At 38.3% G+C, this 25290-nt stretch overlaps 1 protein-coding gene across 5 annotated transcripts in view; it reads left to right on the plus strand.

Annotated features, from left to right (window-relative positions):
• LOC105684890 (protein eva-1 homolog C-like) overlaps positions 1 to 17289 on the plus strand; it is a 68941-nt gene extending 51652 nt beyond the window's left edge. For 3 of the 5 annotated variants that reach the window (XM_012398594.2, XM_048656377.1, XM_012398595.2), the window contains exons 6-9: positions 5637 to 5858; positions 12133 to 12387; positions 13388 to 13619; positions 13731 to 17289. In XM_012398594.2, the coding sequence (XP_012254017.2) occupies positions 5637 to 5858; positions 12133 to 12387; positions 13388 to 13619; positions 13731 to 14052 (1031 nt within the window). In that variant the 3' untranslated portion in view covers positions 14053 to 17289. The remainder of the gene's footprint in view (positions 1 to 5636; positions 5859 to 12132; positions 12388 to 13387; positions 13620 to 13730) is intronic. The other 2 variants (XM_048656378.1, XM_048656379.1) reach the window with 2 other exon arrangements.
• The last annotated feature ends 8001 nt before the right edge of the window (positions 17290 to 25290 follow it).

Here is a 25290-nt window from a genome sequence, read left to right on the forward strand (position 1 = left end):
TTGAAACGCGAGGTACCCGGAGAATTATTTTGAATTTTGTCGTTCGCGTGGGTACAATAAAACTTGAGGTTGAAAAATTGCTTTTTTTGCCCTTTGCTTTTATAAAATTGATAAAATTTTTTTTTTTTTTTTTTCAAGTTTCAATCGAACCACAAAGTTTTATTTATGAAAAAGTATATCGTTCTCGTTATTATTATTATTATTCCAAAGGATGAAAAGAACAAATGGATTCTAAGGGTAGTTTTTCCGTTCCTTTTTTTTCTATTACCACTTCGGTAAATTTGATAAATATTATCATCATTATAATATAATATACTAGGTACACACACGCTTTTCACGTACATCGTGAAATCCTTTGTGCGATGAATTTTCATTTTTTTTTTTTCTGCTTTTGATTTCTTCTTTTCCTTTTTTTTTTTTTCTTCTCCTTCTTCTCGTGCACACGGCTTTCATCCTTTGGCGCAAGAGCGGCGACAATAAATACGCGGGTGCTACGCGCGAGGATCGGTTGAAATCCACTTGGAAGAACTTTTCCCAATGGATTTTGTATTGTACACGCGGGGAAATACATGACACACGTATTGTGTGTACGAATACACACGAGCAAGTATGTCAACTTTGTAACCGAAAGAAAACTTACTTCGGCTTAAACTGCTAACGAAATTGTAAATCGATACCTATGTACGTACGTACGTATACATATGCGACTTGTATCTACGGTAAATATATACTCGTGTGTCCGATTTGCGAAATTTTATCCGTCGGAGTGAACGATAAACGTTTTTTTTTTTGTCCTTTCACCGAACGAGATCGGTTAACGATTACGATAATCGGAATTTTTAATCACCGTTACAATGAGGGGGCGCAAGTGCGGTGTATGGAATTTTGCGGGTACAACGTGTGTGTACGGGTTATTGCTCGTTAATCGGGAATATTGGAGTCGAACTGTTGAGCCAGTTTGCCACGATATTAAGGACGATAAATTATTTGAAAATTAACCGAGTTTCGAAACTGCTAGAAGATATCGTCAGAAGTCCGTTTATTCCGTTTGTAATCTATACGGAATAATATGGTCTGCAGCTGCACCGAAACTCCAGCTGCAGGCTATTGCTGCACCACCGTACCAAACTACGTTATAGCCGTCTACGTTCCACCCTCGCGTTCGATCCTTAAAAGCCACGCGAAGCCAACCCGATCCTTTGGATTGAGCTCCTTTCAGAATCTACATCATATCTGATAATACAGCGTGCTATTGTGACGCGCGATTATATTAACCGAAAATACCTTTCTACGGAGATGAAATTTTGCCGTTCACGATACTCTTGATTCTCGCACGAAACGTACGAACGAGGATCCGTTTTCACGTGGACGTTCTTTCTCGCCTTTTTTTTTCTCTCATAAAAATTTTTCCGATTCGAGTTTGCACCAGATAGTAGTGAAAAAAGGATCCGAAGTTCATTCGAAAATCGGAAATTTCAGAACCACCCCATTCGCCCGTCGCTTTTCAAAACGGATTCATTGTTCTCTGGTTTTTGTTCCAAAAAATTTATGGAGAAGAAAAAAAAACCAGCGAGCCAGCCGTGTTCCCTCGTGCGTTTCCAACTTATATTGTTTCGCCTTTCGAAAGTAGGTAACCCACTTTTTTCTTCCTCTTTCGAATTTTCTGAATTCCTACCCTCGACGAACCCGCGAAACGAAACGATCCACCCTCGTACGTAATGGACACGCGTTGCGTAACGATGTCCTTGTAGTAGTTTTTTCTATAGTTTTTTTTTTCTGTCATTTTTTGGCGTCTCCGGGTTCACCGGTACTTTCGAGATTTCGGGCTTTGTGCTCCGTGTGATTGCATGGCCGGGCTTTTCGCCGATGGAATTTAGGGCTCCTCGAGTGGCCTCGGTGTACGGAGAGTAGAGTTCAGTCGGTCCTTAAAGAGAGGACCTTATAGGTGTAATCTACTCCGACCTTAGATACCTGCATCCCGTACACTCGCGGGCCACGCGATATATCTCTCGCTTATGGGACTTTGGGGAATAATTATAACGAAACCCTGCGGAATACCCCTCCGTACTTGGATTTACAAACTTGTACACTTTCCTCTCCTCTTTATCAAGCCCCGCCTGCGTTCGCGTCCCTCTCCTTTGAGATTTTCCAACTATTTTCGTTCTCCCGCAACTTCATTAGCAAAAAAACCAAAAAGTAGAACGAACGGACCGGTGACGGGATGTAACTTTTTAATCCTTTTTTTTTTTTTTTTTTTTGTTGAGAAAGGATCACCACGACGTTCGGAGCGGACCAAAAAAAAAGAAACCTCGAAATATCGGTCGGGTCATACGCGATTCATTAGAGGGGTTAACGTTCCGTTAATAATTCAACGGTTTGATTAAAACGTTCAATCGGAAATCGGTCAAAGTTAATTACTTGATCGACTCCGATATCTATAATTACTCCCGATATCACTTTGCGTACGTACACCGTATACCTGTGCGAAATCAAACTGACGAATAACGAATGTAACGTGTACACACATTTGACATACGAAATATGAGGATACTCGAAAGAGCAAATTGAGAAAATCTTTTTTCAAGGGAATTATAACGCTACCCCTGAGAGGTTTGTCAAAAATTCTTTACCGCATTATACCGAAAGGGCGGCGAAAAAAGAGGCGTGCTGCACTCAACGGGGGGTAGGAGATTCAAAGTCGTTGAGAGAAGAAAAAATGAACGAAAAAAAAAAAACGGAAGAAGGCTGAAAAGGACGAGGAAAAAAATACTCTGAATAAAAATTCACTCTCAAATAATATTCTAGGTAATATGTTTCTCGCAAAGTAAATCGCAGCGGGGCTGGGGCGGCTTTTTTTTTCAATTTCTGTTTCTTTTTTTTTTTTGTATACCACAATTTTCGAAAACGTCGGCTGTGCATATCGTACGTGAATTACGGTTACAAGAACGTCGACGATTTGAATTAAGAATCGGTTTTTTTCATTTTTATTATCTCGGTCACCGCTCGGGGATATTTATATAAAACCGTATGCGAATAATGGGGGGAAAACATGCGGAGCAAAAAAAAGAAGAGGAGAAAATAAAAATAAAAAAAAAAAGACAAGGAAAAAGAGAACTTATTGCAACGCTCACATTTAAATTTAATAAGAGCTCATTTTTATCCAGAATTCTTTGAAGGAATAGAGAGAAAAAGAAAAAAAAAAGGGAGGCGCGGCAGCGGTGCAGGAGAATGTTTAATTAAAAAATATATTTTCATTAAATTTATTGTGTATAAAGTGGCAAAATTTAAAACGCCACACCTACATCACGATTCTTTAGGGTTTTTAATGAGATTTTCATAGCGCCGCGACCTTATTCGACTTGTGGTTTTTATCTAAAGAATCATCTCTTTTTTAGAAACTCGCAAACCGCGAACCGTTGTGTTCTGCACAGAATCCCTCGTTGTACTTTTCTTTCTCTTTTTTTTTTCTTCTTCTTCTTCTTCATTTTTTCATGTTAATTCTCTCGGTTCTCTCGTCATTCTCCCTGATATTTATTTATATCCATTTTTAATTTTTTTTTTGTTTCATTTTTAATTTTTTTTTTTTTTTTCGTTATACCCGAGAGCGAAAATGTTTCGGCATTTAACTTCGTCACTTTCTTCTCTCGTTCTTTTCATAGTTACAATTTATTTATTCCCTCTCTTTTCTTTTTTTTTTTTTTTTTTTTTTCGTAATACAGAGCTTTGAGCACCTCGTGAATCTTGTTAACCCAAAGATTATATTACATTCATTTCGGAGCCGGTGAATTTTTCTTTTTTACTTTTTTTATATTTATTCTTTTCTTCAATTTTTTCTGTTTTATTTTCTTCGTCACTACTCTCCTCCCCTTCCTTTTCTTTCACCGCGTTCACCTTCCTGGCCGTTGTTTTTGCTTTATATTGTAAAAAAAAAAAAGAAATTTCTTTCTTTTCTTGCGACCCTCGATGTCATTCGCAGCTCGACGATTCGCAATAATCCTAAACAACGAACTACCGCACTATTCTCGGTTTTCTTACGTCGAAGAATTTTCTCCCGTTTTTTCATCTCACGTTTCCTATTCATCCGCTTTTCTTTTTGAGAAAAATTTTATTCTCACCTCTCATATTCCTTTACATATTTCTGCTGAAACCCTATCTTTCTTTCTTTTTCTCAAGGATCACACGTGTAGTTCAATCAAATCGTTTGGTTGTTTTCGCTGAAAAGCGGATTCGAATTTCTCAAAATCGTTTGCTTCGTCAACGTTTGCGCCATTTTCTGTTTTTTGTTTTTTCTTTTCTTCTCTTTTCTTTTCGGTACGCCTTACTTTTGTCACTCGGTCGCTTTTTCGGTCGGTGCCACACTTACGTACAGTGCAGGCAATCGCGGTGATGGAGGTAATAATGGTAATGCGTAGCAGGTAACATTTTGAGAGCAACCGCATAGACATACCGAGACCACAATTTGGGTCGTCCTCGTGCCGCCGTTTTCCCTAATATCAGATAGCTTTTACGGCGTACGTGGAGAATGTGGAAGCTTTGAAGCTTTTCATTTCTTCCAGGTGCTCCGCGTGCCCCGACCGTATCTCTAATTCGCCAGAAATTTTGATTATGGGAATTCCAATCACGTAACCATTTAAATATGCACACATGCATTTATACATACGTGTTTCCAAGCGCACATACCCACTGTGTATAATTGATATAACGAAACGTTTCTCGACACGAGATGGAGGAAGAAAAAGGCGAAGAAAACAAAATTAGGAAACTCCAAGATCTGCCGAACCATATATCCCTACAATATGTGTACGTATCCCTGTATGGTATATATACGGAGTGTCTACGTTACATAACTCCTTGACCATTCTCGAGTGTCCTGCAGCGTCTATATTATCGCAGACCGAAAATTTAGCAAAGGGCCCAAGGGCGTTTTTGGTTAGCATGGATGGAATAAATTTCTCTACGTAGTAGGGAAGGAGATCCACGGTGGTGGTGGTGGTGGTGGTGGAGAGGAGAGATGTTTGCGGAGCGTCGGAACAGGTATATACGTAGGTACGTAAATATATATATATCTATACGCGTGTATATCTGCAAGGATAGCCGAGGATGGGCGCGCGTTGGGTGGATTTTACGGTCAACCTCTGGAATTGCCGCGAGCTCGGCCATCGTTTCCTATATAGAGCTATATTCGCGCACGTCGTCGGAGGTAGAGCAGTGCGAGCGAAAGAAATAAGGAGGGGGTCGGTGGTTATGAAAGTGGCGCAAGGTCGCGTCAACCACCGCTCACCCCTTAGCCGGTATTAATATCGTAAGCTGCTTCCAGAATTACCGAACACGGGTTATAAGCTTCTTTCCCATATTTGTTACGGACACTGTACGCCCCCAGAAGGTTGAGGGAGAAGACGAATAAGCTCCCCTTAGAAAAGAAGATCGTCAAACATCGACTTTCTCAACCACCAAATAATGAAAACCCTCTCCCTAAACTACCTCCCACGCGATTAGCGGAAATCTTATCGCTCGGCATCGAATAATCGAGAGCTCGAAATCGCTGTGTGAGAAAAAAAAAAAAAAACACCATAAATTTTCAGCGAGTAGATTGCCAGTTTAACGAAATTTTTCTTCATTCTCGGTTTTTTTTCCAGTGCCCAGAAAGGTTCTTCGCGAGCAGTACGAGGGCGCCGTAGAGGCTGACGAAATGGATTTGGTGGACGAGTTCGAGGAGGGCTTCGACAGGGCCGATTTTAGGGCTGAATTCAGCCCGAGTCCAAATTTGGAAGGTCCGCAACCTCAGCCGAGAGATAACAGCTCTCGCGATGGGCCGACCGTCAGTTCCTCACCGCCGAGAGCCAGGACCAACAACGACGGTGAGTTTTCAATGAGATTCCCCAACCCCCCCACAAAAAAACCAAATCACATTTTTTCCCCCTTCCCTAATCGAAACTGCTAACAAAAAATAAATATATACATATGTGTGTTTTTAGAATTATTTTCCTTCTCTTATGTCAGCATGACGTGTGTGTGCGTGTGTCTTTGGAATGAAATTTTCAATATCAAAAATTTGCAATCTCTGTGTTTATTTGATCGTTTCTCTTTTTGTGTAACGTCTCGAAATGTAATCATATTCGTACCCGCACATTACAATCACGTAGGGTAGGTATTACTTGATTTCAGTTTTTTTCATTACATCGTAACGCGATCTGCACTGAATTTCGAACGAATTTTCTCCACGTCGATGCGTCGGCTGGGGGGGTAAAAAAAAAGAAAAGTGAACGACGGAGTTCTGGCGTATATAATTGTAAACAATATCGGGTAATTAATTTCGGGAAGGCGTCGCAACAATTACGGGGGGATCCTGTGGCGTTCGGTAGATGTGTTTGACCTGGACTTTGTCGTGTACCGGTATACATACATGTATATGGGTTACCGTAAAGTAAAACACAAGTTTGAAACTGCAACAGCACCGCACGGTACGATGAGCTTTAAATTTATCGCGCTTAATTAAATGCATGGAAACGTTTAATGTATATTTCATTTCCCGCACAAACTATACGGTATACGCGTACAATGCATATTATACAACATCGGCTATACACGCGGCTGTTTCTCATCGTTGATAAAACAAAGAGAGAGAGAGAGAGAGAAAAAAAAAGTATATTTATATTAAAAAAAAAAATCGGTCGGTATTTTATCACCGTTTTGTTCGACCGATATTACTCGCGCGTTTTTCGTTGAAAATTTGGAGGAAAAAACAAAAATATATCAGGGAAAGGGACGAAAAGGTGGTAAGAAAAATGTGAAACTCGAAGGATTATTATATTTCCACCTATACGTACATACGCGCAGTCAATATTCAGCCCTCGTTTTTTTTCTTTTTTTTCCTACGATATTCAAAGAATCGGCGAAATTTTTCCCCCTCGTCGAAAAAGCATAGCGAGAAGCACGCGTATAAACGCAGACGTATTTTAATATCGTGTCGTACACGTCCTTGAGATCCTGCGGCACGCGATGCCGAGGGAATACCTTATGGTCCGCTGAAATGTAGTTATATAACTCATATCCTTCATGGTAATATTATGTCTGGATGTACACGTGTTAATTGGCGCATTCCATATGTCTAATTAGATTCGCAAAATTTTTTTTAAACATTTAAAGATCTACTCTACGGAGTGCAAAGATCTTTAGAAAAATTCAAAAGATTCTGTGCGATTTTTTATTTGTATTTTTCTCGTTTTCATACAAGTATCAAAGGGATTAATTTGATGGTTTTTGGCGTTGAAAATTTTGAGGGGAATGTGGGGGGGTAGGGTATTAAAGTTCCGGGTATATTTTACTCTGCTAATTAAAGGGGCTTAGAAACATCTTTGTTTGTTAAATATCTACTCGCTTTGCATTCTTAAATCTTGTCCCGGTCCTACGTTGTAAGTTCGCGTTTTCTCTCGAGGTGAAACGGGCAGGAAGATTATAGGGGGTGCTGCAGGTACAGGCGCCGCGAGTTTTCGGCCCTAAGGACTTTCTGAAGTTTCCTCTTCTTACAGCGCTCGACCTATTATACCCTCTTGCAGCCCTGTATCTATACGTTTTATATAATAACCTAACTACAAACACGTTTACTCGGCTTTTCGGATAAGCCAGAGCTATTAAGTTCGCCAAAGATTTGGTAAAAACACCGTTCACGTTTTTTCTATATTCTATTTTCGAAGACCTTTTCGCTTTACGCCCTTTCGATTCGTGACGTACCGATCTGATCTCGATATATTTTATTTTCATCTCTTTTCCATTTTTTTTTTTTTTTTGTCTCCCTAGATTGGATCCATTATTTCACTAGGATTTTCCCCTTCTCCGTCTTTCGCGGGGGCGACGTTCGCCCTATACATAGATCTTTAGACTCTCGAAGCTTTCAAGCTTCCTCTTATTATTATATATCCTCATCCTCCTTTCTATACCATCATCAATTTACTATCCGTCGGTTCATCTTGCTCCTCGGTTCCTCATCTTTCTCATCTTACCTCACGTACGGAATGTATGTACATAACGAAAACGGCTATGTATACATGACTCTGTATTTGTACATACGTTATGTACGTATACGTTTACACATAGGTGGTATGTATCGGGGTACGTTTTCCCCCGGAAGGGCTACGATCTTGCGACAATGAAATATTTATGAGGCAATTTTCTTTGGGTGCAGAACGCGGTAGTTTTATTGTTAGTGATTCTGCACAATATTATACGCGGTGGATGAGGATATGCTTTATATATATGTATACCGTGTCTCCCGTAACCGTGGGAGTAGGTAGTATACCGTATACTCGGACAATGGTCGAGCCGAGAGATCCCGGGGACCTCCTCGTTCATTTCTCCTCACGGGACACCTCTGGGAGTCTTGGACTAATTATCTTTCCCGCAACGCACTACTCCCCCCCCACGGTATCCCCCGACGCTCTCTGTACATAGGTGTATACCTATATATACGTATGTATGTATATTTTACCTTGTCCCCCCTATATAAATATATGCCGTAGCGTATGCACGTATTATATACACATCCAGTCTCCTTGATTAGTCTGGGAAAGGTGCCAGAACGACTTGGATAATTAGTTGGAAATTTGATCGTCTGTACGGGTCGACGACATCCGACGTCGAATTCAACCTTGTTTAATAATTTGAGAAAAAAAAAAAAATTTCCACAGATTTATTGTTCTGCAACTTCGTCTCGGCGGTACGCGAAGCAAAAAAAAAAAAACTTCTCAACTCGATTGAAGAGAAAAAAAGATAAATAAGTGATGCAAAAAATGCAAAATACCCTTTGAACCGAGCGGAGCTTTTTCAATCGAATTAATTATACGAGTTGGGAAAGCTATCGTTCCAGTTGTTGTACCTGTGCAAATTTTTCGCATTATATTAACGTAACAACTTTTTCGACGACTTTCGTTATTTTTTATACGATATCATTTGAAATTACCCCGTTTCTCGACATTCGTTTTGAAAAATTATTGTTACCATTGAGCTCCGTTTACGTTTGCTTTTTAAATAATTTTCCGTATCGCGTCGCGTACGTGTACATAATTTACAACGGCGGAGATAAACTCGAGTACGAATTCGCTTTACAATGACGGAATCCAAGGGGTATAAAAATTCCTTCGGTTCTCCTTCTCGATGTTCGGGTTTAAAATCCCCGTAGACGTTGGCCAGTCAACGAAGTTGAGCAAACTTTTGAATTATTCACCATTGCACGCGTTTAATTAAAGCGAAGTGGTAATTAAATCAGACGAGAAAGAACCAGGCCAACCATACAGATATACGGACGCGCTTAACTCGCTGTGATTTTTATACTGTCCAGCGAGAAGATAAAAAATCGCGACAAATTTTCACAATTTTACCAAACATTGAAAGTGCACCTCGAGATCGATCGATGTTGAACGACGGGATAATCCGGATCGGTACCGATTGAGAATTATTTTCAAACATCTATTTTCGATTTTTCTCTCTATTCGATCCGGACCGGTGAGGTGAGACGAAAAATTGCAAAAATAAAATGAAGACAGTCGTAGTCGCTGCGGAATTATCTTCGGTGATATTTTAATGAAATATAGTATAAAATTTCACCGAGTTCGTTTTAATACAATAAAATTTAAATTAGTGTATATATATACACGTATATATAGGGTGGGATAATGTGAGGATAAGAGAATTCAATTATTTCGCCGATAACGAACTACTTTATTAACTCTCGGCGGTTATAATGTAACGCGGGACAATTTGAGCTTTTCTTTTTTTCCCCTCAGTTTTTTTTTTCTTCTTCTTGGATTTCGATCCCGCACCGATACTTCATTCGATTATACAACCAGAGAACGATCATTTTAGACGAATTTTCAAGTCTGCAGGAAAAACTAGGTTTACTGCAGATAAAAAAATTGCAGATTTCCGCGATGCATTTTTTCAAACAGTATTCTCGCAATCGTCGATACCGCACAACGCAAAGACCGTATTACTCACGCTCTCATCCCTTTGAATGACCTATCCAGTCCTTGACCCAATCGATGAATCGATAATATCGTTATCGATGTTATCCGTCACTATTATTATCAAAGCCCTGGATTTTCTACCTCGGAAAAATTCACCCCGCAATTTTATCAATTCTCTTCGTTTCGACGCTTTTGAAAAAGTAATCAAAATGCGGGTATTACGTCACGTCAGGTGTGAGAGTATGATTCGACGCGGGAAGAGAAATCAAAATTGAATTAATAAATGAATAACGAACGATTAAAATTGTAAAAAATTGTTTCGCAAAGTATTTCAAGTTAATCGCGCTCAGGAAAAAAAATTATCAACGACATTGTCGATTATGAGGAATATCGAATCAACTGTTACTTTTTCTTTATCACACGTTTTTTTCCGGTTCATTAAATACCAAAATTGAATGAACGTCAGGTACGTCGAGAAACATCGTTTGAAAGTCAGTGCAAAATCGTTTGATCAATTCCCAGTTGAAAATCCCGAATGGTTTTCGTAGCATGTTTGTTCGATTGATTCGCTTGTATTTTTCGATTGCGCATGTACAGCAGTTTGCGATAGTAATTCAATTTTTTCAATCAATGATCACATTGATATTTCGAATTAAAATTAAACTGCGCGCGGTTCATTCTATCTCTTTTCTGTGTCTTCCGTTGATTTTTTGTTGTTTTTTTTTTCTTTTCAATTTTATCACCGCCGCTGCTGTAGTCCAGATGTTGATAACTTCGTACGCAGGTATCATGAAGTAGGTATAACTGGCGGTGCTTGTAAAATTATGAAAAATTACAAACCCGATGAAAAATTGTGCCGTATATTCAAACTACAAACCACACAATTATTACCACAAATTTTGCATTGCGGATTTCCACCGTAATTTCGAAGAACAAAAATGGGATTATCGATGTCATCATTCATTTAACACACCTGTTTCGGACTAGAACATACAGTAATTAATTTCACACGCGCTTACTACCGATCGACGCAACTGTACCTGAGATTGCGCGTTCGTAAAAATTTCAAATAATTCAAATAAAATTTAAAAATGAAATTCTCAACCCACACGAGAAGTAAATTTTATACTCGTTAATTATTGTCATAGTTATCGTTGTTGTTATCATCATTGAAGTAATTTATAATTCTTCTTTTATTGTACATACACACCTTGTGGAAAAAACGGGGAAAGAATAAAATAATAATTAGATATTTGGTTGAATGTTTTTCGCACAAAAATTAGCATCCACTGCAGATCGTGCGCTGGTGCACCAATGAGATTGTGTAAATAGAAATTTTCAATGCAATTTGGTTCGATACACGATTGAATTTAATTGGTGAATCGCGTATTCGATTCAATTCACAAATATAAACTATCGGAAACATGTGTAATATGCTGCACATGACGGAAATCTGGCTTGTGCGGTGCGTCTGACTTTTTGGGTAGAATTAACGTTACAAATTTATGCGAATCGATCGACTCCGCAGTTGGTGTAAAACTTTGTAACACCCACTCGAAGCAGTGGGTACTGTACCCACAACGTTATCTGAATCATTGAAGGTATTTACGAATTCATTCGGTTCACGTAACTTTGTTGAAAAGATAACGCGAACTAGTCGACTTTCAACCACCGCGCAGTCGTCTTCATCGAACGTGGGTTGAAAAAATACTTTTTTTTTCTTATTCCGTAAAAATTTTCTGTGCCTCCGTCGATCGTCTCGCGAATCGTTCGAAATTCAAACGAATTGCATTGAAAGCGGAACAAAAAAAGGCGAACAAAACCCACCGTAAAACACGTTACACGCCTCCCTTTTGACATTATGTAATTCAGTTATATAAATATCCCCGTGTTTTATGTTTCTGTTTCGTTTTTACTTTTTTCTTTGTTCTACTCGTAATGCTCACGTGATACCTAATAAAAATTTATAAATACACGCTCCTCCATTCTCGATAGTTAAAAATAATTATACGAATCATTTGGTAATCAAAACTGTTCTTTTCTCGCTCACCCATTTAATTGTTTGTGAATATTTTTTTTAGTTTTAATTTGGTATATATATTTTTCATTTTTTTTTTCAAATTTTTTTGAATTTCTTTCTCTCGCTTCTGTCATTGATCGGGGGATGTAACAGTGGATTCGCGATACAAGATTATCACTGTCGGTACAAACGAGATAAAACGGAACAAGATAACAGAATATCCAACCGAAGAGACGCCAGGGATGATGTTGGGTGACAGGGGTGGTAATGGTAAAGTGGAGACAGCTACAGCTGGAAATATATTTCCAACGAACTGCACAACAGTTATCTACGCTTTCCCGGATGAGCAGGAAAGAATTGTCGTTGGCTATCTTAACGAATGGATCAATGCCTACGCATTCATATCGAGTGAGTATACACATGGATACGCATAATTTCACACCTCACGAATACAAAACTGCACAAAACAGAGCAGAAAGATACAAAGAACGTTAGAATGTGTCGAACTACCCTCGTTATCGGCCACCGATACAGCCAGATAGGAAATTCTACCCACGGTAGACAGGGAAGTTCGCTTCAAGACCCGAAAAACAACCCCTGTGCATAAGATTATCTTATGCGTACACGTAGCGTTGGAAATGATTTTTACCGACCGATAAAAATAACCCTTGATCGATAACGAGTGAATCATCCCCCTGATAAAATCTGCCTTACCCATCGGACATTTCACCCCCGTTTTTATGTTATCCTTTGTTTCATTGGCACGGGAAATGATGATCATTAGAGCGTCGAATGAGGGTGAAGTTTTACACGACCTCCAAAAAACTTTTCACTCTCTATTACCGTTATCATCAGATTTATTATAATTTTGATTATCATGTGGCTATATAGGGAATGTAGCATTGGGTTTATACGAGGCAAACATTATGGCTGACGTTTTTGCTGTTTTTATCGCATCTATAATATTTCAGTATTTTATAAATTAATTCTGCGATGTGGTATTAAACATTAAGAAATAATCGATTACGCATTACTATATTCGCAGTAATTGTGTAGAATGTTTTCATTTATTTTGTTTATTCCTTTTTGGTTTTTTTCTTCTTGATTTTATTTAATTATTTTGTTTCATCTTCTTCTTCTTCTTCTTCTTGCATGCGTTTGTCATTTTTTGACGTAGAGTGTTTCTTGATTTAAGGTAATGACTAGGGATGACGATGACATGCGTATTTTGAAATTTTTCCAAATTTTCATCATCTTAAATTATTTTATATTAATAATTCATTAACTCTAAAATATATTACACCCATTTATCTAAACCTATCATGATAATTGAACGTCTCTTCGATGACGTAAGAAGAACAAGACGAAATTTGTTTTTTCAATTTACATTTGATCAATTCTCCGACAGAAAATCAGGAGAAATTCTATCTCTACATAATCGTATCGGTGACGGCTGGGATACTTTTGTTCCTCGGTTTGGTTATCGGTCGTCTTCTCGTGAGCCGCCATCGTGCGAAAAGAGACGCCAAATTTCACGCCAATAACGAAGCATTGCCAAACGGTTTCACCGACGATATATCGGAGATCGACGCCGACATTGATCTCACCACCCCCGTTCCCGTACCCATGCAGGACTCGAGGTAAGAGAGCGGTAGGAAAATTGAAAGAGAAAAAGAAGGAATTGCGGAAAAATCGCTGTTCAACTCTGCTACATTCTTTCTTTTTTTTTTTTTTTTGTGTATTTCTATTAGAATTCCGGAAACGCAATTAGCGGAACGTCTTCACGGAGACCGTTATTATTCGGACGCAAGAATGCCGATAATGGCGCCGACTCCTGTACATAGTTCTCACATCGGAAGCGGAAGTTTACTCCACGGACATCAGCAACAGCAGCAATTGGTTCAACAGCAGCAGCAGCAGCAGCAGCAGCAGCAACATCATCATCATATATCGAACGCTCATGGGGTGAGAATTGACTTAGGGAATCATATGGTGGGAACCGATAATCTCCACACAATTCTACGTTCCGATAATCAAAGAACCATGGCCAACAAAAGTTATTATTACGGCTGACATGAAGAGGGGGCAGCCCTTAGAGAGGGAAGGCCCCCCACGTTGAGTCCCGTACCAGAAGTTACTACGAGAAAATATTGCTTCTAATTGGAGAGGAATGAGAGAAAAAAAGAGATGAATAAAATACAAAATTGAGAGAAGAATTTAAAACAAAGAAAAAAACTTAAAATCAAAATTAATCAATCGATCGAATGGAATGAAATAAAATCGAGAAGTCTGCAGTGCAAGGGGAATATACGTCTGTCCATGATATAATTATTATTAGATATCATTGTAATTATTATTATTATTGCTATTATTATATTTATTGTTGTTATTGTTATCGTATCACATCGCAATATAACGTAAAACTCTATACATTTGTATTATGTATTTAAATTGGAAGGGATCCGATTTCCACTGTAAATAATTATTAATTAATCAATCGTTATTATCGTCATTCGTGTTTGTATACGTCATAGGTAATTATTTATTAGCGAGTACCTCAGAACACTATCTCTTTGAAAATCGAACAAACAATTAAACGATAATAAAATTAAAAAATAAAATTATAAATAAATTATAGCAGGAAAGAGCGAAAGAATTTGAATTGTACAGAACGAGTTGTAATATACATGATCAGTTACTGTAAATGCTGAGGTAAGAAAGTGTTTGGTTTCGTATTTTTTAATTTCTCTGTTTTTAGACGAGTTCGAAAAATGGCGGAGTTGATGTCGTGGGGTGAAAGAACCGAGGAGATTTTTTATTATTATTGGAATCAGGAGAATTTTGAGTCGTGTTTTCTGGGACGTGGTGGACCGTAGAGATCAATAAATTACATCACTCAAACATACAATTTTTCCTTTTTTCTTTTCATTTGTGAATAAAATGAACTTCTTGTAAATACAATTATAAATAAAAATAACAAACAAATAAGAAAGAAGAAAAAATATATGTACATGTATAAATATATAAGTAAATACTAATTATAAAATATAAAATTATAATTTAGCATAAAATTAAGTATTACCATAGATAAGAATTTATATTATATATTACATATATCTATATGAGTATATTCTATGAAAAGATAAAGAGAAACTTTATATATACATATATTTACGTTGACAGGAGATAAGCAGTTGGGAAAAATGAAATAAAACAGAAAAAAGAGGATAACAGAAGAAAGACAGGAATAATTGGTAGATAGCGGTGATGATGATGATGATGATGATGATGATGAATTGTGTAGACGGAAGTTAAAGAGTTTCAACCGATCTTGTGCCATTAATTTATAGTAATTATCTTTACTAATGACGTATTATTATTTCTATATACAAATAAACTAGGTAGGTGTTTAAATGAAACATGTTATAATTACTTGTACGATCGATCGATTATTCTACAGGTACGCATTGCGGGAAAGAGTAAAAATAAATAACACAACCTAAAACAAAAGTAAAATTAAACGGGAAACGAATGAAAAATGAAGAAAAGAAGATATATCAGAAGAGAACGAACGAGGAAACGCGGTACCAAAGATAATTAAGGTCAAAATAACAAAGTAATAATTATTCTTGTTGGAAATATTTTTCAACGGAGTGCCTGATAATTTAACTATCTAGTAGAAAAATCAAAATAAAGAAAATAAAATGAAAAAATAAAAAATGATGAAGAGGGGGACGGGGGATGAAATAACCGAAAAAAAATGAAATTATGTACAGCATCGTTTTAGTTAACAAAATAGAGCTCTCCACCGATGACGCGTTTTAACGTATATAATTTTTTCCATCTACAAGTAATATATGCGCATACATTACGTATGATACTCATTACGCTTCATCGCGTTAAAACAATGTACACCGCGCGTACATGTGTGTGGTATATCTATAGATAAATCGATAAGAGAATTTAATCGCGAAATGCTCAGACGTAGGATGGAACCACGCAGATAAGAAAATAATAATATTAATAATAATAATGATTATAATAATAGTAATAATAACGATGTAACATTACACGACTATTGTATTAATCTAAAATTATTATCATCATCAAAATAGCTGCTGAATAAGTGAGTATAAATAATAATTAGAGAGACGTACGTAATATAATTAAATGTTAAGTATCATAATTCTTTTCTATGGAAATTGAAGAGAAAAGAAAAATGAGTGAGAGAGATAGAGAGAAAAATCTGTGCTGTGCAAGTTTGAATTACATACATATATCCATTGATGATAATATTAATAACAATAACAACAATAGTAATAATAACGGTAACAATAAGCGCGATAATCGATTTGTTGAAATTATATAGTCTCGTCAGTAATATGTAAGTTTTTATCGGTACTTAAAGAAACAAAAAAAAAAAAAAAATAATCAAGAAAATGAATGCCATGTAAATATTTCTGTGAAATATATGAATGTAGATTAAATAATCACGTTATCTATGATAATACGTAGGCAAATATTTATTTTTTTTTTGTTTCTCAATTTTTCCTTCATTTTGTTCTCTCGTCAGATTAACTGTCGTGCACTTCTTGTAGGTAATACGAACCATCTGACACGTTGAGAAAAAAAATGGAAGCACTTGTTCCTTTATTGTTACTTTTTCTACTGATACTTTTTTTTTAACATTTCTTCACCAATTGTCTTTGTAAAGAAATAACATGTGATTGGATTTTTTTTTCAATCGTTCAGTCGAATTTGATCGATTTTTGTTAAATTTTCTTACATCTATCTTCAGTCTCGTTTCGTCATATTCTTTGTTTTCCAGTATAAATGTAATTATTTATCTGTATAATCAGGAAAAACAAAAAAGATTAGCGTATAGGCGGTATATGGAATAAGAAAACGAAATCAATAGGACCATGTTAAAAGTGAATGTTGATAAAAGAATTAAAAAAAAATCAAGAAACAAATCGAAATCAAAAGAATGAAGAATAAAACTGCAGTATAAATAAAAGTGTATCATAAGTGATGGTTGAAATCCTATGAAGAAAGCAAAAAATAAAACAAGTAGTATAATGTTAATGATACTAATCACCTGCAAAAATATTCATAATACAAAAGAAAAAGACAGAGTGCATGAGAGGATTCAAAAACGTCACAGAAGAAGAAAAAAAAAGACATTGAGAAAATTTGTGAATCGCGATCAGTACGTTGAAATATATAATTGTAATATACCTACTTATTAAGTCACTGTTGTTATATATCATGAACAAAAAAAAAAAAAAAAAAAAAAATGAAAATGAAAAAGAATGAAAAATGATTATAGAAGATATGAAAAAAAAAATGCTGAAAACTACACATACACACACACGGATTGAAAAAAAAAAAATACAGACAAACGAACAAACAAACAAAGGTATGAATAAATATTGAAGAATTGTCATAGAAATTATTGAAATATTATATAATAGAACCATGTACATAATATTATATTTTATACTTTCAATTATACAGGAGGTGATTTTACCAAATAAGTTCTCTGAAGTCGGGTATTCAGTCAACTTCTTTACCGAAGTTTTGTTTATTCATTTCTCTCTCTTCTTTTCTTTCGTTACTTTCGAACAAATGATTTTTTCTGTTTTTTTTTTTTTTTTCTCATAGAAGCTCCAAAAGGAAAGAGAGAATCGAATCGAATGATTAAGCTTTGAGAAAGTAAAATTACGATAATTATCAACGTGGCTCGGATGAGCCCTTTTTATAGGAAATATAAAAAGAAAAGTACTCACGCTTCTACTCTCAAAGAGAATAAAGAGATTTCGACTCATCGAGCGCGCACCCCCGGCCGAGTTAATTCACACGTATATCAAGATAGCTGATAATAATTCGGGGTGAATAAGTGCGCGGCCCCACTGAAATTCCCTCGTCTGCTTCTCTTTTTTTTTCTGCTGACTCGATTCGATATTCTTTCAGGTACGTACCGCGGGCGTCAAAGCCGCAAAGTATACTCGGTAGTTCTCCGGCTGTGAGTGAGGAGATGTCGAGAGGGACAGCTTAAGTCCAATATAGAAGCTTGAAAAGGCTAAAAATACTTTTCTAAAGGGTTGTACCGCTGTCACAGGTGAAACCAACCGGCGAACGACTTCGGATTTCCGTATTATTCGCAATATTCTCAAAGACCACGTACCAAAAAATCATCGAATTATTCGCCAATTGTATCACGTACCTTTTGCAAATTGTAAAGTAGATTTTTAACTTTTTTTCAGATTCTCAGAGGATTCGAAAAGGACACCGAGAATATCCGTTCTATTTTTCTTCTTTCAGCACGTTCGCGAGGAAACGCTCTCTTTAGAATATATTTCTCACATTTCAGACAAAGGATAAAGTTGAAGGGGGTAAAGTGTTGATTTTTTTTCTGTTTCCTTTCTCTTATTTTCTTTCACAGTAATCTACTCGGCCCAGTTGGGTCACAATTATATCTACTTGTTGTAGAGGATTCCAACGTTAATATTGACACATCGGCGTCCGAACAACCGGCAGAGGGTTGACAGTTCGCCGATCGAAATCACGTAATTTCAGAGGGTAGGTATAAGCTGACCTCAACAAACAAAACTGGCTTCCGCCCTGGTCTTCAGTGACGCGTTTACGGCTCGTTAAAATCTCTATTTTTTCAGTTTGGAAAAAAGCGGCTCTAATAAATTTCCCAACCCTTCATCCCCCCCTCGTACCGATCCGCAAAGAAGCAAAAACCGAGTCGATGGAAGGGGAAAAATGACCGTGGATTCGCAACCGGAATTCGAAAGACGATAAGATGATATCCGAGGGTAATTATGTCATTACTTGTCATCGGCGGATCGAACCCTCTGATCGGTTGTATGAATTCAAACGAAATGAAAAATGAATCTCTACGGACGGAAAAATAAAAAAAAAATGGGTAGAGATATTCAGCTGAAACTGTAAAGTCGGTTGTAACGTTTTTTACGACGTGGACAAATAGCTCGATTAAATTCTAACGTGCGCTTTCAGAGATCGTTTCGATAGGTCATGCGATCCTCGGTAACGTTCGGTAATGGTAACGTGTTAGTCGCATAAACGAAGAGTTTTCGGTTCGTGCGACGCGCGAATAGGTATCACTCGCTTCGCGGTTCCCCGTTGAAATCGTAGGATTTCTTTGCCGATTTTACGAACATATCGCTTTCCCCTCGTCTCATAATTGGCAACGTTGATATTTCCTTCGATGGCGCGATCGCACGTGACGCGTATAGATCATAGAGCGGAATGAGGCGGCGAACAACGTATGCGCGTCGAGTTATCGTGCTCCCCCGCAATTAGGTACCGACGAGCGAAACGTATTAATCAGAAACGTCATGTTCGTTGGTAATTATTGAACGCTCCTCGCAGTGACGTGTATTCGTATTCGTACGCGTTATACGCCACCCGTCTCTACGTACGCAATACATCTGTGCACGTGAGCATGTGCCCGCCTACCGTACATCGTACATCCCGATACAAGTGAATACACCGAACTGCGGAAACGATATTAACGTTTTGCGAATAACGTATATATATGTATATATCGTCTGTGTGAAAATTCAATCCATAGAATGTACACAGTAGCTCTACGTATAATACACGCAATACATCTAGGTATAACGTATATAATACCGCCGTTGAAATTGATCGAAAATATTTTTCGTAGGCGATTTTATTACGTATTTTTTTTTTTGTTTTTTTGCATCTAAAATTGTCATCGGTCATCAATTTTCTTTCCGCGTGCGATACGTGTGATGTGATTCGATACATGAATTGGAGAAATGTTTTTTTTTTTCATTTACACCGGTAGAACGTGCACGATTCGAACGTTTGCAAAAATTTTGTAAAGGTATCAAGAACAATAGGAAATAAAGAACAATGTATAATGTTGTTTTTTCTATATGCAAAAATGATACGTGAAAATTGAACACCGTAAAAAGGTATTCACTGTGGTATATATATACGGTACGTATGTATATGTATACGTATACGTAATATACCTACAACGTTGGAATCGTGCTCGTCACGTATTGATTCTAGCCGATTACAAAGGGATATATGCGAAATGCCATTGGAGAGATATGAAAATACGTGAATAAAAGAAGAAAAAAGAAGAAGAAGCGAAAACGTGGGGCTACTGTGCATGTGAAATAAAAAAAAAAAAAAAACAGAAAGAAACGTACTCCGGAGACGCGAAGGCAAGATAAAAAGAAATGATTCGAAAGAATTTGAAAATTTACGAGGGTTTCGAAGGCAGAACATAAAATCGACTGTATAAAAAATTAGAATGAGCAAAAAGAAGATGAAAATTAGCCGAAGAATAAAAAAAAAAAGAGAAAGAAAATTTCGTAGACACCGCGCAACATCGTCATGATTACAGATAGACAGATGTGCGTGACTTTTTACAACGACATTTGTTAATTAAATTTCATCTACGATTCGACCGTTTAAATTATTTCGATTAATATTTTTCTCGTCTCCTTTCACATTTCGTTTTTCACGTATACCTCGTCTAGCGTTCGAGGATCGGAAAGTAACGGAATCAATTGAATTTCCTTATTTTTTACGCTCGTCCAGCTACCTGTCGGGTGTGCACCGCACGCTATATACCCACGTACGTATAAAAAAGTACTTCGGCTCGTTGCCAACGTCGGCAGCTGGGGGTGTAAAACGATAAAATCTACTCTCTCTCTCTCTCTATATCTATAACTCCATTCGATTCCGATTTCGATACGTCACGGTTTCGGCCCGGCCAGTATTTTCCACTCTCTAAATATATCGAGAACGAAGCTTCGAGCGGGTGTAGAAAAAAAAGTACGGTAAATTTTTCTTCTTTTTTTCCCTCTCGCCTTTTCGACGATATCGAGATAATTGAAGAAAAATACTCATCTGCAACCAGCTGTGCTATAAATAATCGAATCAATTATCCACTTTTTCTCCAATCGTGAAAACTAATCGACGAAAAATAATTTCTTGCTTTTTAGTTACTTTCTTTTCTATTTTCACTTTTACCCCTATCATTTTAAAACACGTGAGCACCTACGTGCGTACGGTGTGCAAAAAGTACACGTTAAAGCGTTAATCCTCGAATAAATCTCCGGTCTGATTACTAAGATTTCAAGTAAAGATCTAATTAGCATCGAGCAACACGATCAGATACATAATTACTTGCTGCACGTTTTCGTTTTTCTAATTAATTTATACATACGTACATTATTAATGTACATAAATTTTATTTACACCTGTCGCTCACAACGTTTGACATCTCGTTACGGGTCACATGTAATTATCACCCCCTCTCCCCCCCCCATTTAATTTTCCTCACGTGAGAATTAATTTTAATGTTTTTCTTTCCACGCAGCGGTAACTTCGAGTTTCGTTTTTCGAATTTACTCGCTTTTTCCACCGGAATTCCCGCTTTCCCGTGTTCTGTGTACACAAAATGGATCGAGGGTTGAATTAAAAGAGAAGAAGAGAATGAAGAAGAAAAGAAAAGTGAAGAAAAGAAAGAGGGAACAATAAAAGAGAACTGTGCACGGGTATTTCTTTATATATTTATATCATGTGATCGGGTGTTCATAACGAATCTGGGAGAAGCTCTAGGGGGTTGTGAACCGGTGGGGAAAAGCTCTCGTCTCTCTTGAAATGATGTGGTATAGTATAAGGTTGAAATAGGTACAGTGTAACGTATATATATATTCGGGTCGATATTTCCTCCCCGAGGCTCACGACCTCGGGCGACACTCCTGTCAACTTCGTTCCTCAGCTACCCTCCACCCTTACCCCCGTCGTTCGCCCCCCCGGAAAGTTCTTGTTGCCGCCTCGCCTCTATTTTCCTCTTTCCACATATTTTTCACTCCTTCTCCGCCTAGTGTGCGTCTATACCCTCTTTCTTTTCTCTTTCTTCGCATCTCCCTCTATTCTCCGCAATTGCATTTCCACCGTTTCTCTTTCTTCCTCGTGTTTTTTTTCTTTTTCTTCTTTCTTTTTGAAAATTCATCCGCAGGGGTGCGATTCCCTTCAGCGCCGTACGCAACCCCCTTTTCACTCGTCGGAATGAAAAGAGGGGGATAATGAGAAGAGGAGAATGGCGGGAATTAGTAATGAGAAAAAGAGCACGCGATGCAATCCGATTTTCTCTACCACGAACCGATATTCCATAAAAGGGCGTCTCGCTACGCTGTCTCCAACGTACCGCACCGCGCGAGGTGATTTTTTTCACTTCTTTTATTTTTTTACCCTTTTTCCTTGTTTTTTTTCTTTTCTCTCTCTCTTCTCTTTCACTGCACGCGCTGCAACTCTTTTTACGTAAGAAACTGAAACGAAGTTGCAACGGCGCGGCGGCAGCGGCAGCGGCAGCTTCGGGCTACGACCAAAGAAAGGACGAAAAGTACGTTGCGAAGAGGTGTACGTGTATACCTATGTACATGTACATGTACATGTATGCACGTACGTTGGCGATGACGTTAACATATACACGTACCGTGTACGTAAATGACTAGGTGTGTACCGAATGCATATTCCGCGCAAAGGTACACACGAGCGGGTCATATTTTTCAATGGAGAAAATTTCATTACGTCTACAGGGCGTTCCGTCAAAAAGCGTCCGAATTACCCTTGTTCGTAAGTTTTACTTGTTTTTAAAATCCGTCTTCTTTATCATCCCGGAATTTCGTCGTGCTGACTGCGACAAGCGAAAAAAGAGATGTGAGAAACCAGAAAAAGAGAAACAACGTAAACGACTGTGGGGATCTCGCGTGCCGGTAGTTAGATTTTGCATAAAATGTCCCATTCGAGGTGGATGGCCGCCTCTTCCTACTTCTCCTTTTTGTTCCTGCTTTTTCTTTTTTCTTTTTTTCCTTCATTGGTCGCGTAAACTTGTCTCGCGGTGCAACGAAGGAGGAAAATTGCCGTGGGAGATAAGGGGAGAGTCCGCGAGCTCGACGCGGCTGAGAAGAAATTCAATCGTCTCCGATTTCTTTTTTTTATCGATGGTTTCGACGCGGTTGAATACGAGCAACTATTCAACCGACCGCACTTCGTTACAAAGAAAACCGAAAACCGCGAGAGAGAGAAAGAAAAAAAAAAGCACGAAACGCGTCCGCGACGCGCGACAGCGATTTTAAGTAGTAACGCCGGTCTCCGGTCAGACACACCTACTCAGCGCGCGCGAGAGCGATTTTAAGTAGTAACGCCATTCAACGGTCAGACACATTTACTACAAGCGTACGAACGACGAGTCCCTCGCTGCGTTTTATTCGTTCGTTCACATTTATTGATTGATTTCTTCTTCTTTTTTTTTTTTTCTTCTTTTCTTCCGTTTGATTCACCTTCGAAGCGTGCGTCGATTAATTTACATACGATACATTCCGTGTACACACGTTACACAGATTTGCGCAGAATCACGCGCTCTCAACCGAAGAATTTGTGTAACATGAAATCGAATAGCGAGGCGGGACAATCGGATTAGAATTCACGTATGAAATACACGCTTCGAATCTTCGCTCTCGGTATTTATACATCATCTCGCTTTTTCCTCTCTCTTTCTCTGTTCCCGTTTTTTTAACGAATTTTGTTGGGTTTCTTTCTTTTTTTTTTCGTTTTTCCACGACATGGGTGGGACATCGCGAGTTGGAAAATTCTGTCGGACCTTCCGGGTTTATTCGATCAGTGCGGCGGTCGTTTGTATTACATATATGTACATACCTATGTACGAAGACTGTTAATTTTTTTTTTTTTACTTCTTCTTCCTTGTAAATCATGCGTCCGCCGGGGGTCGCACGATGAAATAAGTAACCAAATTACGTTCGGCGGTAGCGCATATAAATTACTGCACGGGTCGGCAAAAATCTAAAAATAAACTATCACGTTCCATACTCCGTTTTTGTTTGTTTCTTTTTTTCTTTTGCCAGTAGCTGAGTGAGCGTGTTTCGGTCTCATTGACGAAATGATTCATTCTAATTTATGAGTTAGCAAGAAATCCAACAACATCGTCGCCGGATATTTCAATTATATATCCTCGAGTCGCGGATTCGCGAAGCAAAAGAAGAAAAAATCCTTCGACCGGTCAAGATCGAAAGAAAGAGGAGAAAACAAAAAAACAAAAATAGTGAAAAAACTGAGGACAGCGTTGGGAGAAAACTTAAGAAAATTAGAAAGAAAATTGTATCCGATAAGACCGACTTAAACCCCTTGGTGATTGAGCGGTAATTGGCGTCGCGAAATTGCCACAATATTGTGATAATTAGTACAATGGTCGCGTCGGTGTATTAAAATAAACGAGAGAGTGAGAAAAAAAAGTGAGACAGCGAGAGCGGGCTTCGGAGAGGGAGGAAAAAAAAAAAAAGGAGAAAGTCCGCGTTAAACTCGGGGGTAGGCACGCCGCTTTCGTACATAGGTATAGGTACACGTATGTATGTATGTATACATGGGTGAAAAACGTAGGGGCGGATGGGCGTATCGCGTGCCCTACAAGCGCCGAACAAACTTTTACTCCAGAACCGAAACGCACACGGTTACACGCACATACGTATATGTAATATGTGTACGCTGGATACTCGCACGTATACACAACACCTGCTCGGGGAACCAAAACTCGCGGAACGGCGAGGTGCGCTGAGCAGCGAGTCATTATAGGCCAACTTGAACTTCATTTGTGCGCCCTGTATACTATAGACCCGGAAAACTATTTCACAGCGAAAGTCGGACGGCTCAACCGTTCGTCGGGGATAACAGACGCGATGGATGAACTTTCCATTTTTTATCCGACACGGTAACGCCGATATTATTATTCGACGGGAGGTAAAAAAAAAAAAAGAGGGAAAAAAGACAACGTGTGTCGTGAGAAACGAAACGAAACGACGACGGGAAGAAGAAAAGGGGGGGGGCAGGAGGAAGAACGCCGTTGAAGACCAGTGTCCAGTTTCCTTGGCCGGTCGGGTAAACGGTGCAGCGTCAATTTTGTGTACCGGGCGGCTATACCTACAACGTACACATTTCCAGGGAGATGTATAATGTTCCGGGTCGCTCTTTTGTGCTCGCTGACAAATTGCGCGCCCCCGTCCCGCCGTCTCCCAGTGGGGCGAAAGACGGGCTTTCGAAGCCACTTCTCCCCTCGTCAACAGTGTTACAATGTAAACCCACATCTGCACACGATTGTTCTGTATTGTAATACGACATTTTCACCGTGGATACGTGTATCCTATCGTTATATATAAGTCACCGTGACGCGTCGACGTGTTGCTATATCTTACCGTCGGAAGTTCAATTATTCGAAAG

This window comes from Athalia rosae, chromosome 6 (assembly GCF_917208135.1).
Source record: "Athalia rosae chromosome 6, iyAthRosa1.1, whole genome shotgun sequence".
Taxonomy (NCBI): domain Eukaryota; kingdom Metazoa; phylum Arthropoda; class Insecta; order Hymenoptera; family Athaliidae; genus Athalia; species Athalia rosae.